This window comes from Canis aureus, chromosome 35, assembly GCF_053574225.1.
Source record: "Canis aureus isolate CA01 chromosome 35, VMU_Caureus_v.1.0, whole genome shotgun sequence".
Taxonomy (NCBI): Eukaryota; Metazoa; Chordata; class Mammalia; order Carnivora; family Canidae; genus Canis; species Canis aureus.
This window is the reverse complement of record NC_135645.1, coordinates 3,814,600-3,827,657: the sequence shown is the minus strand read 5'-3', so window position 1 is coordinate 3,827,657 and position 13,058 is coordinate 3,814,600. Positions and strand designations below refer to the sequence as shown.

The window sequence follows — 13,058 nt, the reverse complement described above, 5'->3', positions numbered from 1 at the left end:
CTTCATTGGTCCAAGAGCACTAGAAATTGGCTTTCTTTGAGGGGCCATTGTTAAGGAAACATTCCATTGTTCCGGTGGCCCAGTACGGTTGGCGTGGCCACACTGCAATAAAAAAGCCGGGTTTCTGGCACTCTCCCTTACTCACTCAGTAATCTGCTCCTTCAGCCAGCCTTGTGGCCTCACAAACCAACCACGTGCCTTGGAAAAATTACAGATTACTACATGTCATGGACCCTGGAAACCAGAAATTTTAAGTCACTTACTGCCAAAGATCTGCCACATAAATGGGTCAACTTTTCTCAGTTTCTTTCCCCCAAATGAATGTCATAGTGAGATTTTCTGGCAGGCACAGGGATCCCAAAAGAGTTGAAACAAAGAAACACAACAAAAAGGGTCTGAAATAAACACTAAGGATCACTGCTGCTAGGACCTCCTATTGAATGCATCCCTCTTAAAGTCTTCCTGGCTCTACTCCTTTTATGCGTGGGACATTGGGAAACCACTGCAGGACTCCTCAACTGGGAACTATTGCAAGGAAAAGTATATGGATTGGAACCCTGACAAGGTTAGCGAAAGTGGCCAGTCAGCGATCCTCATCTGGATCCTGGACTTGGTTGGCTTCTTCTGAACCTTCAGACCAAGGAATGTCCTACACAGCACTCTACTCACTCCATTTCCTCTTCTCAAAAAATGATTGTGTATTTGCCAGGTTGCACTCTGTGCATTGGGTTGCTAGAAATACAGTAGGTTGCACTGATGATTTAACTCTGTTTTCTATAAAGGGCTACGGGATCTCATGCAGATTTTTGCAAAGTCATACGCAAATCACAGAGCCCCGGCCCTTTTCTTAACAGGATGGCAACCTTGCTCCTCGGTGGCACCTGGGACCTGGAGATCCTTTCTCCACTTACGTTTAGCGCGCAGCCTGGGACTTGTCCCTGCAGCTCACCGGGTTAGCCGTGGCGCCGTTGGGACCTCCCACCTGGACTCCCATCACCCACCTCTCTTGAGACTGCTCTGGCAGGGCTGGTGTGGGGTACAGCCTTTGCTCAGAGGGCAACATGTTCCAAGCAAAACCTGCCCGCCTGGGCCATGGGCTTGCCCCTCGGGCTCCCTGCTTCTCTACTGGGTGCAATTCGAGGTTGCTGAGCTTCCCTCCAAAGTTGAAAATGGTGGGACGGTAGGGACCTGTGAGAGGCCCCATGACCCAAGCTACTTCCCCCCCAGCTCCCAGTCCGAACACCAGGCACTCCAGGCCCTCACTGCCCTGGGGGTCTGCAGCGTGAGTGGGCACATTTGTCAGAGGGATATACCTATCTCTGGAGTTTTGCTCCAGGTTGATCCTTTCTGTTGTCAGTGGCCCCTAATCCAGAAAACCCATCATTCTAATCTAGCCTACCTCTCCCACCTCATGAAAAAGAGGGAGGAGGAACAAGGGATAGTTTATGGTAGAGAAGAGGAGGGTTAACTCTAGCTGTTCCCAAACATTGGCCCAACCACATCCCCAACAAATGTTCTATCTGCGTCAGCCTGCCCAGGTTTTGTCAGGATTTTCCAGCTCCTCTAACCTCACTCATTCCTGAGGTCTCTGGTTCAAAGACCACCCTCCTAGCCTGCCTGTGCTTCCAGATTATCCTGTCGGGGGTGGGTGGGAAGTGGGAGAGGAAATAAATGAAACAAACTGGCTCCATGTTGGTTAACTGTTGAGTCTAGAAGGTCGGGATGTGGCCATTCATTATACCATTCTCTCCACTTTTGTATGTGTTTGCGATTTTTCATAATAAAAAGTTAAAAGTTTAAAAAGTCCTCCAGCTTCAAAGACACTCAAGAGAGCCCGAACCACTAACAGAGTTTCCTGGAAACCCCACACCAAATCAAGAGGCAAAGATGATTCCATTACATACCTATATATATATATGTATATATATATACACACTCATTTTCTAATTTTTTAAGGCCCACTGCTTTATTTTCCATAGACTAAACCTTATTTCTAAAAGGTCCCGACGTTGGGCTCACCCTCCAGCTGGGTTATGGGGGAGGGCCGGGTAAAGGGGTCCTTAAGATCCTGAAAGTTTACACTTCCATGTACCTCGCAATCTTGTGAGGATGGGACTTGTTCAGTGTTCTGAACTTTGTGGAGGAAATGCACTCTCAATTCACAGTGTCATTCCCTGGAATTGCACCTGGCTCAGGAAAGGACTGTCTTTGTACTTGAATTTAAATCCAATGGAGAACCTTAACATGGGCATTTGCATGATTGAGAATTGCTGCTGTCTTTTTTCCGTATGTCACTTTCTTGAATGTGTTCTAATAAAATGATTCTAAAGCAGGCTGTTGATATACAGTGATTTATAAATACTTCCTGTTGAGTGCTGAGGCCCTTAATTTTCTACCAAGGATCCACCCCATCCCACTTTCTGGAAAGATCTATCTAGCGGGGGAGTGGGGCGGGGGGGACAGACGCAGCAAGCATACGTATGGCATGCCGTGATGGCGGCACTTCTGCAATTGCGGTCATTAATAAGAATCATGTCAACCACAGCAATTTTGTGTTCTGGTTGCCTAGCAACAGAATTTGTTTTCCAGAATAAAGGTGGCCATATGTAGTGGTTGAGTGCGGGCAGGGCGGGGGCGGGTGGGGAGTGGAGGAAGCAGGGCAGGAGCTGGAGTATAATTAACTCTCCCAGGGAGGGAACAGGTGGAAAGAGAGACAAAGGCAGCCCAAAAGAGGGACAAGCAAGGTTCAAACATGTTCTGTTCAGTGATAAATCTTGGCACGTTCAAAAGATAATGAGTTGTTCAATTTTATTTACAAATTTGCAACTTTTGCTCTCAGGCCATAGCAAGCTAGAAATCTCAAAATCTCATTAAGCAAACTGGAATCAAAAGAAGAAAACATGGATCTCCAAAGGGAGATATTTTGAGAAATACCTTTTATCTCAATCTTTATCCCCCTCAGCCAAACTGGCCAGGGCACTGCCATGAGCTGGTAACCAACTGAGACTGGTTCTCTGGGGAAGGAAGTATTGTTAGAAACCTCATGAGGGGCCAGGAGGGCAGAACCAGACAATGGGGCTTCTGTTTACTGAGCACCTTTCTCATACAGGTGCTGGGAAGGCACCTGAGATATAGCGTCTCCTCTAATCTTCACAGCCATCCTGAGAGGCAGGCAGTTCTGTCTTCACTTTCCAGATGAAAAGTCTAAAGCTAAGAGAAGTAAATAACTTCTATAAAGTCATAAAGCTAGAATATAGCAGATCTGTGATTCAAATTTAGGTCTCTAATCTCCAGATCCATGCTTTTTCAAACCACAGGGCTGATGCCCCAGTGCCCAACTTGGGCTCACCGCTGCGCTCACCCCTGTGCCACAGTCTTCACCTTAATTAATTGTGCACCTTCTGTATGCCCTGGGTGGGAGGGGGCACAGCCAGTGTCCTGCTCTTCTTTGGAGACCTCTTCCATGTGTGATTGGAGGTCTCTTCCAGGCCAGGTCTTTGTAGCCCACATCCATGTCCCTATGACATCCTTGTGCAGAGCACAGGCTGATGAGTCTGAGATCACCATCTGGCTTTTATAAGGATTTGCTCACTTAGCAAATACCTAGTGCCTACAAGCACTGGGCATATGAACAAGGTGAGCAAATACAGACTCACCTTTGTTCTCGTGGAGCTTGCCAGTAGAGGAGACGTACATTAATCAAGCAACACATGAATGGATTTATAATAGCAACTGCAGAAAGGGGCCTTGAAGATCACTGAGATCAACAAATGAAATGAGACCCAGAAATGCTAAGCAGTTTGCCCAAGACCACACAGGGAGTTGGAGCAGAGGACTAGAACTGGTTTTCATTCTTAGACGCTGTTTTCCCTGCCATGTCACACTGTAGTCTGTTGCACACCCGTAGACTGCTCCCAGCCCCAAACAGCCAGATAAACATGTTGATCAATCATTACACACTCCCCAAGCCTAGGAAAAACCAGATAGCGTTATTTGTAATGATGAACAGTGTAGTGAACCAACTCCCCGAGGGTGGCATATACCCAAGCCTTGTTTGTAGACTTATTTCAGAGCCCAAAGCAGGAACAGAGAGGCAAGTCTCCCATGCCATTGCAACATTGCCTAATAAGGATGCTTGTGGGTATTTCAGTGTTTTGGTCTGACCCCAATATTTTCTCATCTCCCAGGTTCAGCAGCTTTTCATTCACCCATTAATTCAACAAATATTTACTGAGTGCCTGCCAGTACAGCTAGGCACAGCTCTCAGAGCTGGGGACACAGCACTGATCAAAATGGACTGCCCTTGTGGGGCATATATTCTAGATCAGGGAGTGAGACAATTAACAAAATAGAGAAGGAAATAATACAGCATATTGGGAAGATGATAAGTGCTACAAAGAAAATTAAATCAGGAAAAGGGGGTAGGGAGTCTCCAAGGTGGGGATGCATTGTTAGGGTGGTGGGAAAGAGACCTACCTGAGAAAATGATGTTCCAGATCATCATTTTACACACACACATACACACATGCACTCAGACACTCACACCCACAGAGCTATGCACTATGATGTTAAGAGTCCCATAAGCCAGGGAAGTACCTCCTTTAGGAATGTAAAAGCTTGTCAGTGGCACATCCCAGAGCCCTATTCCTAGCTTTCTTTTTTCTCCTTCAGTCTAACCAGTGGTTCTTAAATTTGAGTATGTATCAGACTCATCTGGAGGACTTGTTAAAACAGATGGCTGGGCCCCACTCCCAGAGTTTGTGAATCAGTACATGGGGATAGAGCCAAGAATTTTTATTTCTAACAAATTCCCAAGAAATGCTACTGCTACTCATCCAGGGAACCACACCTTGAGAGCCACCAGGTCAACCTATTATAGCTGGAAGGTCCCTATTAAAATGAAACAATTACCTGAAAAAGGATGCGTCCACTCACTAGGGTGCATGCATGGACACTATTAAAGTGTCTGTCCTTGAAGAGCAGGATCCTCAGGAAATGGGACTCCCTGAAAAGGTGGCAACAACAATATTTCATTGCTTGTCTATCAGTGCTTTGCATTTTCTTAGCATTTCATACTTTTATAGGTCCTTTAGCCCACTGTTCTCTTTTGGCACAGTTAACTTGTTAGGTAGAACAGGTGTCATTATTACATTTTCATGGATAAGGAAATTGAGACATAAAGAGGTTATATGGCCTCCTTTGGGCATCAGGGAACCCCAGTGGCCATATGCCTAGTCCAGGGTTCTATCTCCTTTAACACTGTTCATAATTCTAGCTACAGCTTTCTCCGGGGGCATCTACCTGGGTCATTGAAATCCAGGACATGTAGCCACTCTTTGCCTTTTGCTCTGTTTAAAATCCCACTTGCTGCAGGTAGATTATCCATGTGGGCGATTAACTGTGGCAAATACTAAGCCCTGCATGAGTTTCCTCTGCCATAAACACATCTCTTCTCTTCTACCATCAGATGTTATACAGAGAAAATGCTAACTCATTTTAATATTAGCCTGAGCTAGAACTAATCATTATGAAAGCAAACCTGCTGAGGGAAAAGTACACATAATACTTCCAAAAGCAAATAGAAATGGCATTTTGATTATCCGTACCATTGCTTCCTTTCCATTAGCAGAGATAATTGAAAGTTTTCTGTATCACTAAAGCACACAGCAAAATAAGAGTGGGTTTTGTTAAATCTGATGGCTGGTGAATCATGTTCTCTGGTATTTAAATATAAAAAACAAAGTCATGGGTATGGGGCATGAAAGATAAAAATTCTCCCTTCCAGCACTTGCTCTTCTGGTTATTTTCTCCAGGCCTACACTGATTCCTCACAGTGAGAGAGTGAGATATCTCATGGACTCTCACAGACAGTGCCCCCTGGGTTACAAGGAGCTCTCCTCAGCTTCCATAATGCTTTTGACCATCCAGGAGCCCAAGGTTTTAGAAGTTTTATTTCTAAAACTGCCCTCATCTGTCCCTCAACCCACTGATATTCCGACATTTTCCTTCAGTACTGTCATTAAGACCACTCATTTATTCTATAAGCATTTATTAATCACTTACAATGTACCAGACTCTGTAAGAACCACTGAACAGGCTACAAAATTGAGTTAGAAGTAATCCTATCCTCAAAGAACATGGCATAATTACTCTGTAAATTATATAGAAAAGTTAACATTCAAGTATATTCTAGATGCAGAGTATAAACCATGTGAGCTTCTCCCATTTCAATTCTCTTTACTCACCATATGCTCAATTAAAGCTAGCTGATGGGTTTTTTTAGTTTCAACATAAAATAGGTATTATTAAGAAAGAAGATGTACCTGAGAAAGAGAAGAGTGGGGTGAAGAAGGAGCACTACTTCCTCTTCTGAGCACACGTGGAGATGTACATAAACAGCCCCAAAACACAGTAACTAGGGGCAGTATAGGATCTAAAATTTGCTGTTGATTTCCACGTGTGGGCTGTCACAGATTGAGTATATGAGGGTCATAAGACTTGCATGATTAGAAATTCCATACTGATGAAAATCCCGTGAGAATGTGTTTTTTTTCCTGAGTTTTGGACTCTATGCTATACAAATGACTATTCCTTTTAAAAAAAAAAAAAAGTTCATGCCCACTGCAACACAGAGACTGAGCATATAAGAAAATAGGTGAGATTGGGGGAGGTGTGGTAGGATGCAGAGGATTCAGTTAGTTGGGTAGGTATTAGTCTGTGAAGAGAAGAGATGCAGACCATAATCCAACAACGTGTGTGTACGTGTGTGTTCATGCATATGTATACACAAATACATATGCATAGAAAGGTGTCGAAGGCCAGTAAAAAGGATTTTGTGAGGATGTGAGCCCTTTAAACAAATTCCAAATTCATAATCCAAAAATGGAAACAAGTTTAGAAAACCAAAATTATAGCTGAAAGATAAGGATAAGATTGTAATCTTGCTAACCAAGTGACTCAAGGAATACCATTAACATGCCTTCCCACTATTTGTTGGGCCACCTGAATGCGCAACACCTTTCACTCCCTCATAAAGTAGCTGCTCAGGCTCTGAACCCACTCTGCTTTAGTTTGGGCTTTGTGAACAGTGGAGTCCCAAGAGAGTGGGGACTCAGAGCAAATATGCAGCTGGATCTCAGATCTGTCTTATGAACTCTATTTTTGCCACTTCTGCAAGCGTCTCCTGGCCCTAGAGGGCGTTTTCACAGCACAGATGCTATAACCAGTCTTACCAGTGACCATCAAGAGTGCTAGTGGCGTGATAATGTAGCCAAGCCTACTGTGGGTGGTTGTGATCATGGATAGTGATAGCCACAGGAAGAATTTAGAGGATTCAGAAATAGCAGTGATGGGGGAGGGAGTCTCTATGTATCTGTCTTTGAGTTTCTGGAATGGGGGAATAAGCAGTATCATTCTATTTGTAGGGATGTCCAGGGATTCTGTTGCCCTCAGTGGTGACCTTTTAATGGGCCTTACACCCAAACATAGACTGGAGTTTCCAGATTTGGCTGTACCAAGTTTTGCTGAGTTGTCATTATGACACCCATCAGGGTAAGAGAAAGTACCAGGGTAAGAGTGGGGACTGAAATATAGTTGATGTAAAAGCAGGATTTAGTTTTCAGTGGTGTGGCGTTCTTACTCAGAGAGTGACCCATAACTATGGCACTCCAAGTATCGTTCTAATGTTGCATAGATTCATAAGGACTTGCATGGGCATCTTGGCCCTGGGAGGAACAAGTCAGTAATAAAATCGATTTACACAGCTCCATTCTTCCAAGGCCAGCTGGAAGTTATTGATGGAAATAGGAGACTTTGTACTTTCCAGACCCTTCTTACATTCTCATTCAATGTTGAAGGTGCTACATATTGCTTTATTTTTTGCTGTTTCTAGGACCATCCAGCCAACAAATTTGTTGGATAGCCATAGACGTAGGCCTCCAAGCCAAGCCATCACAAATAATCTAAGTACCTTCTGTCCATCCAGCAAGGCCACACAGGCAGGCTTGGAGATGGCATAGGTCATTAAAGAGAGAGGCCTTTGCAGGGCACAATTGATTGGCTAGTGTTGCAGAATGTAAATGGTGACATTCCAGCTTCATGGTACAGGGCAAGATTGCTGATAGGGCCAGACAGGTGCATAGCCTTCTAGGAGAAGCTATCAACCAGCATTCGTGGGGGTACCTGGGTGGCTCAGTGGTTGAGTCTGCCTTTGGCTCAGGTGGTGATCCTGGAGTCCTGGGATCAAGTCCTGCATCAGGCTTCCTGCAGGGAGCCTGCTTCTCCCTCTGCCTGTGTCTCTGCCTCTCTCTGTGTCTCTCATGAATTAACAAAACAAAACAAAACAAAACACCACAAAACCCAGCAATCCTAGCTTCTGAGGAATGAATGACTCAAAAATTAAAGTGAGAAAGAAATTAGTCCAATGAGTCCAATGCTGTTACAAAGATGATTGCTTAGACCATCCTACATGCCTGTTTCCCGTTATTATGGCCTCAAATTTGTCTATTATAGTCAGAAATCTGGCTGTTTTCTCCTGAATTAAATGTCTTATAAAAGAATGCATATATGAGCCAAGGTGGGGGATGTAGAGGATTGAGATGGGATAGCATCAATCGTTACACTGGACACACTGGTTGCTTTGTCTAATGTTTAACATAGAGGAGGGGTGTCAAGGATTATGCCTAAAGTAATGTGATCATTTGGATTCTGGAGGGTCCCCTCAACTATTAGAAACTATGGAAAGGTTATACATCCAAGAGGTCAATGAAGGGGTCATTCATCCAAAAAACAAGAAAATGGATATTGTCAGTAATTAGTGACTCTCAATAAATACTTACCTATCCATCACATCACTTATTTACTCAACAAATATTTGTTGAATACCCACTATGCCAAGCACTATTTTAGACAACAACAACAACAACAATGAAGCAGAGAAGAATTCCTACCCTCATGGAGCTGACATTCTGGTGGGAATACAGACAAACAAGTAAAATATATAAATTGCCAGGTGATGATACATGCCATATAGAAAAATATAGCTTCAGAGGGATGTAAGAAGTTCAGGGGATGAAAGAAGTGAAGGGAGGATCTGAGTTCTGGTGACTGACATAAACAAGGATGTGGAGTATAATGAAATTGGTACAGATGCTTCCAAGTCACATAGTGGTGAGAGGCAGTGGGTGTTGGAGGAGGATGTGGTGGGGAGGGCTCTAGTAGAAGTACCCATGAGGTTTTAGAAATCTCTCTCCATTACTTCCCAGTCAGACATGAAGACATGGGGAGAAGTGGTCTTACCTAGGACCAGATAGCAGCTCTCAAATAATATGACCTCTTCCCCAGCCTTCATGCCTCCACTGGAGCAAGAGGATGCCCAAGAGTGTGCCCTAGAAGTCAAGTGAGACCCCAGACTACTCCCTCCATATCCATCAGTCCAAGAGAGCCTTTCTGATTTGGTATTAGGCTTGATTAGAGGAGACTGGATTCCATTCAGACTGATAAGGACCTCACCTGTAGTATGACCAAATATCCTTCAAAGTTCACATGGTTAGATCCTTGAAAATAAATCCAAGTGTGGTCTAAATATAACATGAATCTAGGAACCAAGATTTCATGGAATAGTACTTATAAGTATCTGGAAGCTCAAAGGGGCATTGCAGATTCTGAGAATTATGGTACAGTATTTTTGTCCTTAATAGATTTAAAATATGAATTCCCTTTCATTACCTCCCCCTGCCCAGTTCCCAGTAGACTGCGGGGCCCTTCAAGTCTAGCTTGATAAAGTTTTAGCAGGAGCAGGAAGAATAGTTTCCAACCAGGCCTGTTTAGGACAGACCCCAGACACCAGTACAAAGGCAGAGAGAGTCCTGGTTCTCTTTATCATAAATAGCACGAGACCCCAAAAGATCCAATGAAGAAGCCTGGAAGTTCATGCTAGAGTCTTGAGATAGTAATCCGCTTCTTGTGCTCAAGTAATAGATATGTTCAAGCTTGATCTAAGTCCCTGACAGCAGGAGGGTGGCTCAGTAGCAGTTGTGGTGTAAATGTAGCTTCCCTGTTCTCCCAAACCCCACTGAGGACTCATTAAGTATAGGCCGCAGACTTGGGGCTTAAGGAGAAGCGGGTGCTTTCCTTCCAGCTATGAGTTTGCCCTCAAGAGACAAGCTTTTGAGATTGAAGCCAATTGAGAGGGGAGCTGAGAGTACTAGCATGCAAATGTACACATTCATCGTGTGATAGCTCCTATCTAATGCTAAGCCTTATCTAGAGAGATACATTGTACTACCAAGTCCAGAGAGTCGTCTGCCAGAGATATTTAGAAAAACTAGTCTCAAATGACATTGGTTAGACCCTCTGGAAAAGGGCTGTGTGGGACAAGTCTATTGCAGCTCAGCTCTTGGCCCAGGAGCCAACTGGTGGCAAATAAAATGGCAAACAAAATCACATTCTCCATGTGACTATGAGAAATTAAATGTGTCATTTGGTTATTTTCTATTTTCCTGGAACAACATGTGTTATATGTGTTGTAGGCAGCTTCTAACCATACCCGGTATGGGTCAACTGTCTTTTGGCCTAGTTTGATGAAAATGTAGTTGTGAACTAAAATTAAAAGTAAAAAAGGATGCAAAGACATTTGAACTTCCATGTACATGTAGGTCATTAGCTGGACAAAGAATCAGCATAGTTTTATAGGATCCATGTCAAATGATACTGGTAATTGGATTTGTCGTTGCTGTAGGGTAAGTTCTGGGAGGGCAAGTATTCTTTACTTTTTTCACTGTTATATCTTCACTGCCTATATTACTGCCAGACACAGAGTAAGTACCGCAAGTACAATTGCATAATATTAGACCATCGGTGTGCAGAAATAGAGAAATATTCTACATCTTTAATGCAAACAGACTGGTAGGCAAATACCTGCATTGCACAACCAGGGAGTAGGAAGGAGTTCTACAGAATAACGTCATACTTGGCAAGTATAAGGAGCATGCTGCTGGAGTTCCGTCCAGATAATGAAGAGTAGAAGACAGGTTTGGTGCATGATCATATAGACAAAGTTAAAATCAAGGATTGAAGGCCAGAATTGTTAAACAGGGAAAGCAATAGAAAATTTAGCAAAGAAACTACAAGGTCATAATCAAAGGAGCAAAGGGAAACCCAGGTGCACAGCCAGGTGTGGGAAGCTACCATGAGGTTGGTCGCTGACAATTCAAAAGATTCAGATAAATGCCAACTCCTTTCTCAACAGTCTGTATTGTACCCACCCATGAGTTCTTAAATGTACCACCTAACTTTCGGAGCTCTATAGAGCATTTTTAGTTAAAAATGGCAAATGGAAAGATTAAAAAAGGAAAAACACTAAGGGCCAGGAGCAGTAAAGAGAACAAACCCAGCGGAACACATATCCAAGAAAAATGAAACAATTGCTCTGAGAAGTCAATTTGAAAAATGTCTCTTACTTGATTTTCTTCACTGAGTTGGTCACCAGTGAAGACTAAAGTTCTAAAAATAGTGTTGATTGAAAATGCACTTCTCCTCTCTGACCTGCCCCATCCCCATGCCCATGACTCTTGTTAAGCATTCCTAAAACTACAGGAAATGCAAACGTGAGAATCCATGCATCTGTTGTGAGTCAGTCCAAGAGTTGGTCAACAATGGAATCTGACGCCAATTCCCTAACAAGCAAGTAATGCCAGCCTTCAGCTTGATTTTATTGATTTTTAAGACTGTTTCAAAAGTACACACAAGGAATATAAAATGTGGTCCTTAACTAGAATTCTATAGTCCAATTGTGTGAGAAAATATAAATACTCAACAAAATTCATACTGTGTATGATGAATAGCTATTGCATTAGCCTGAGGGGTCTAAAAGCTAGAAGGTTCTGTCCTCCCTGTGTATCTTTACCCAATACCAAGAATGAATTATAGCATGTAAAAGCAGTAATCTTCAGGTTGTTTTAAAAAACTAGTAATAGAACTAATAATCAGCATCGTGGTAGTAGTAGTAGTAACAACAACAATAATGAAAGCTAGTAGGTCTCAACAAATTGCATTCCATTTGTATATGTCCATATTTGTCTCAGAATGGCTCCCTTACAACTCTATCCATTTCTTAGCTTTATCTTCCTACCACTCTCTCAGTGTTCCTAGAGTCCTACCAATATCCGTCCCTAAAATAGTTCCATCCAAAGGAAATGAAAGCAGATGTATTTGTCAGAATAAGCAAAGTTATGCTGTGGTAACAACTCTGAAAATATTGGTGGGCTTAAAACAACAAGGATTTATTTCTTGCTAACACTGTGTTCCTAATGGGGTGGCGAGGGGCTCTTTCATCATAGGGGAATTAGGGGCTATGGCTGATAGACCAGCTTCTAGTTTCCAGTTACCATCCAGACAGAAAGAGAATTCTTTAAGATCTTAACCCACAATTAAATGATCCAGTGTGGAAATGACTCAGCATCAATGGCCAGAATTAGTCATATGGCCCTATAAAACCAACAGGAGCCAGAAAAACAGCTGAGCTATATGTCCAGAAGGCAGAGGGCTAAAAATATTTGGTGAGCATCAGAATGACTACATTAGCAGTTAACATCAAGTCATATTTGCAAATAATTTACATTTTGGCTCTTAACGTGATATTTAGATTTTGGCTCTAACTCAGATTCTCGAATTTTGGGTCTACTTAACAGATGGGTATGTGTGAGAGTGTGAGAAGGAGAGAGAGAATTTCAAATGTATGCAGGCATACCTTGAAGATCCTGCAGGTTCAGTTCCAGACCACTGCAAAATAAAGCAAGTATTGCAATAAAGCAAGTCAAATGAACTTTTTCTGTTTTCCAGGGCATATAAGAGTTGTGTTGACACTATCCTGTAGTCTATTAAGTATGCATTAGCATTATTTCTTTAAAACACCGTATGTATCTTAGTTTTAAAATACTTTATTGTTAAAAAATGTTAACCATAAGCAGAGCTTTCAGCAAGCTGTAATCTTTTTGCTGGTGGAGGGTCTTACCTCAACGTTGATGGCTGCTGCTTCCATGTTGTTTTTTTTTTTTTTG

General features: G+C 42.8%; 1 protein-coding gene across 24 annotated transcripts in view; it reads left to right on the top strand.

Annotated features, from left to right (window-relative positions):
* Nucleotides 1-13,058, top strand: part of KALRN (kalirin RhoGEF kinase) — a 660,095-nt gene that overhangs the window by 465,864 nt on the left and 181,173 nt on the right. For 6 of the 24 annotated variants that reach the window (XM_077884370.1, XM_077884369.1, XM_077884367.1 and 3 more), the window contains exon 34: nt 855-2,332. The exons of the other annotated variants lie outside the window; for them this stretch is intronic. In XM_077884370.1, coding sequence (XP_077740496.1) covers nt 855-917 — 63 coding nt within the window. In that variant the 3' untranslated portion in view covers nt 918-2,332. Of the gene's footprint in view, nt 1-854; nt 2,333-13,058 lie in introns of those variants that run through there. 24 annotated transcript variants of the gene reach the window in all.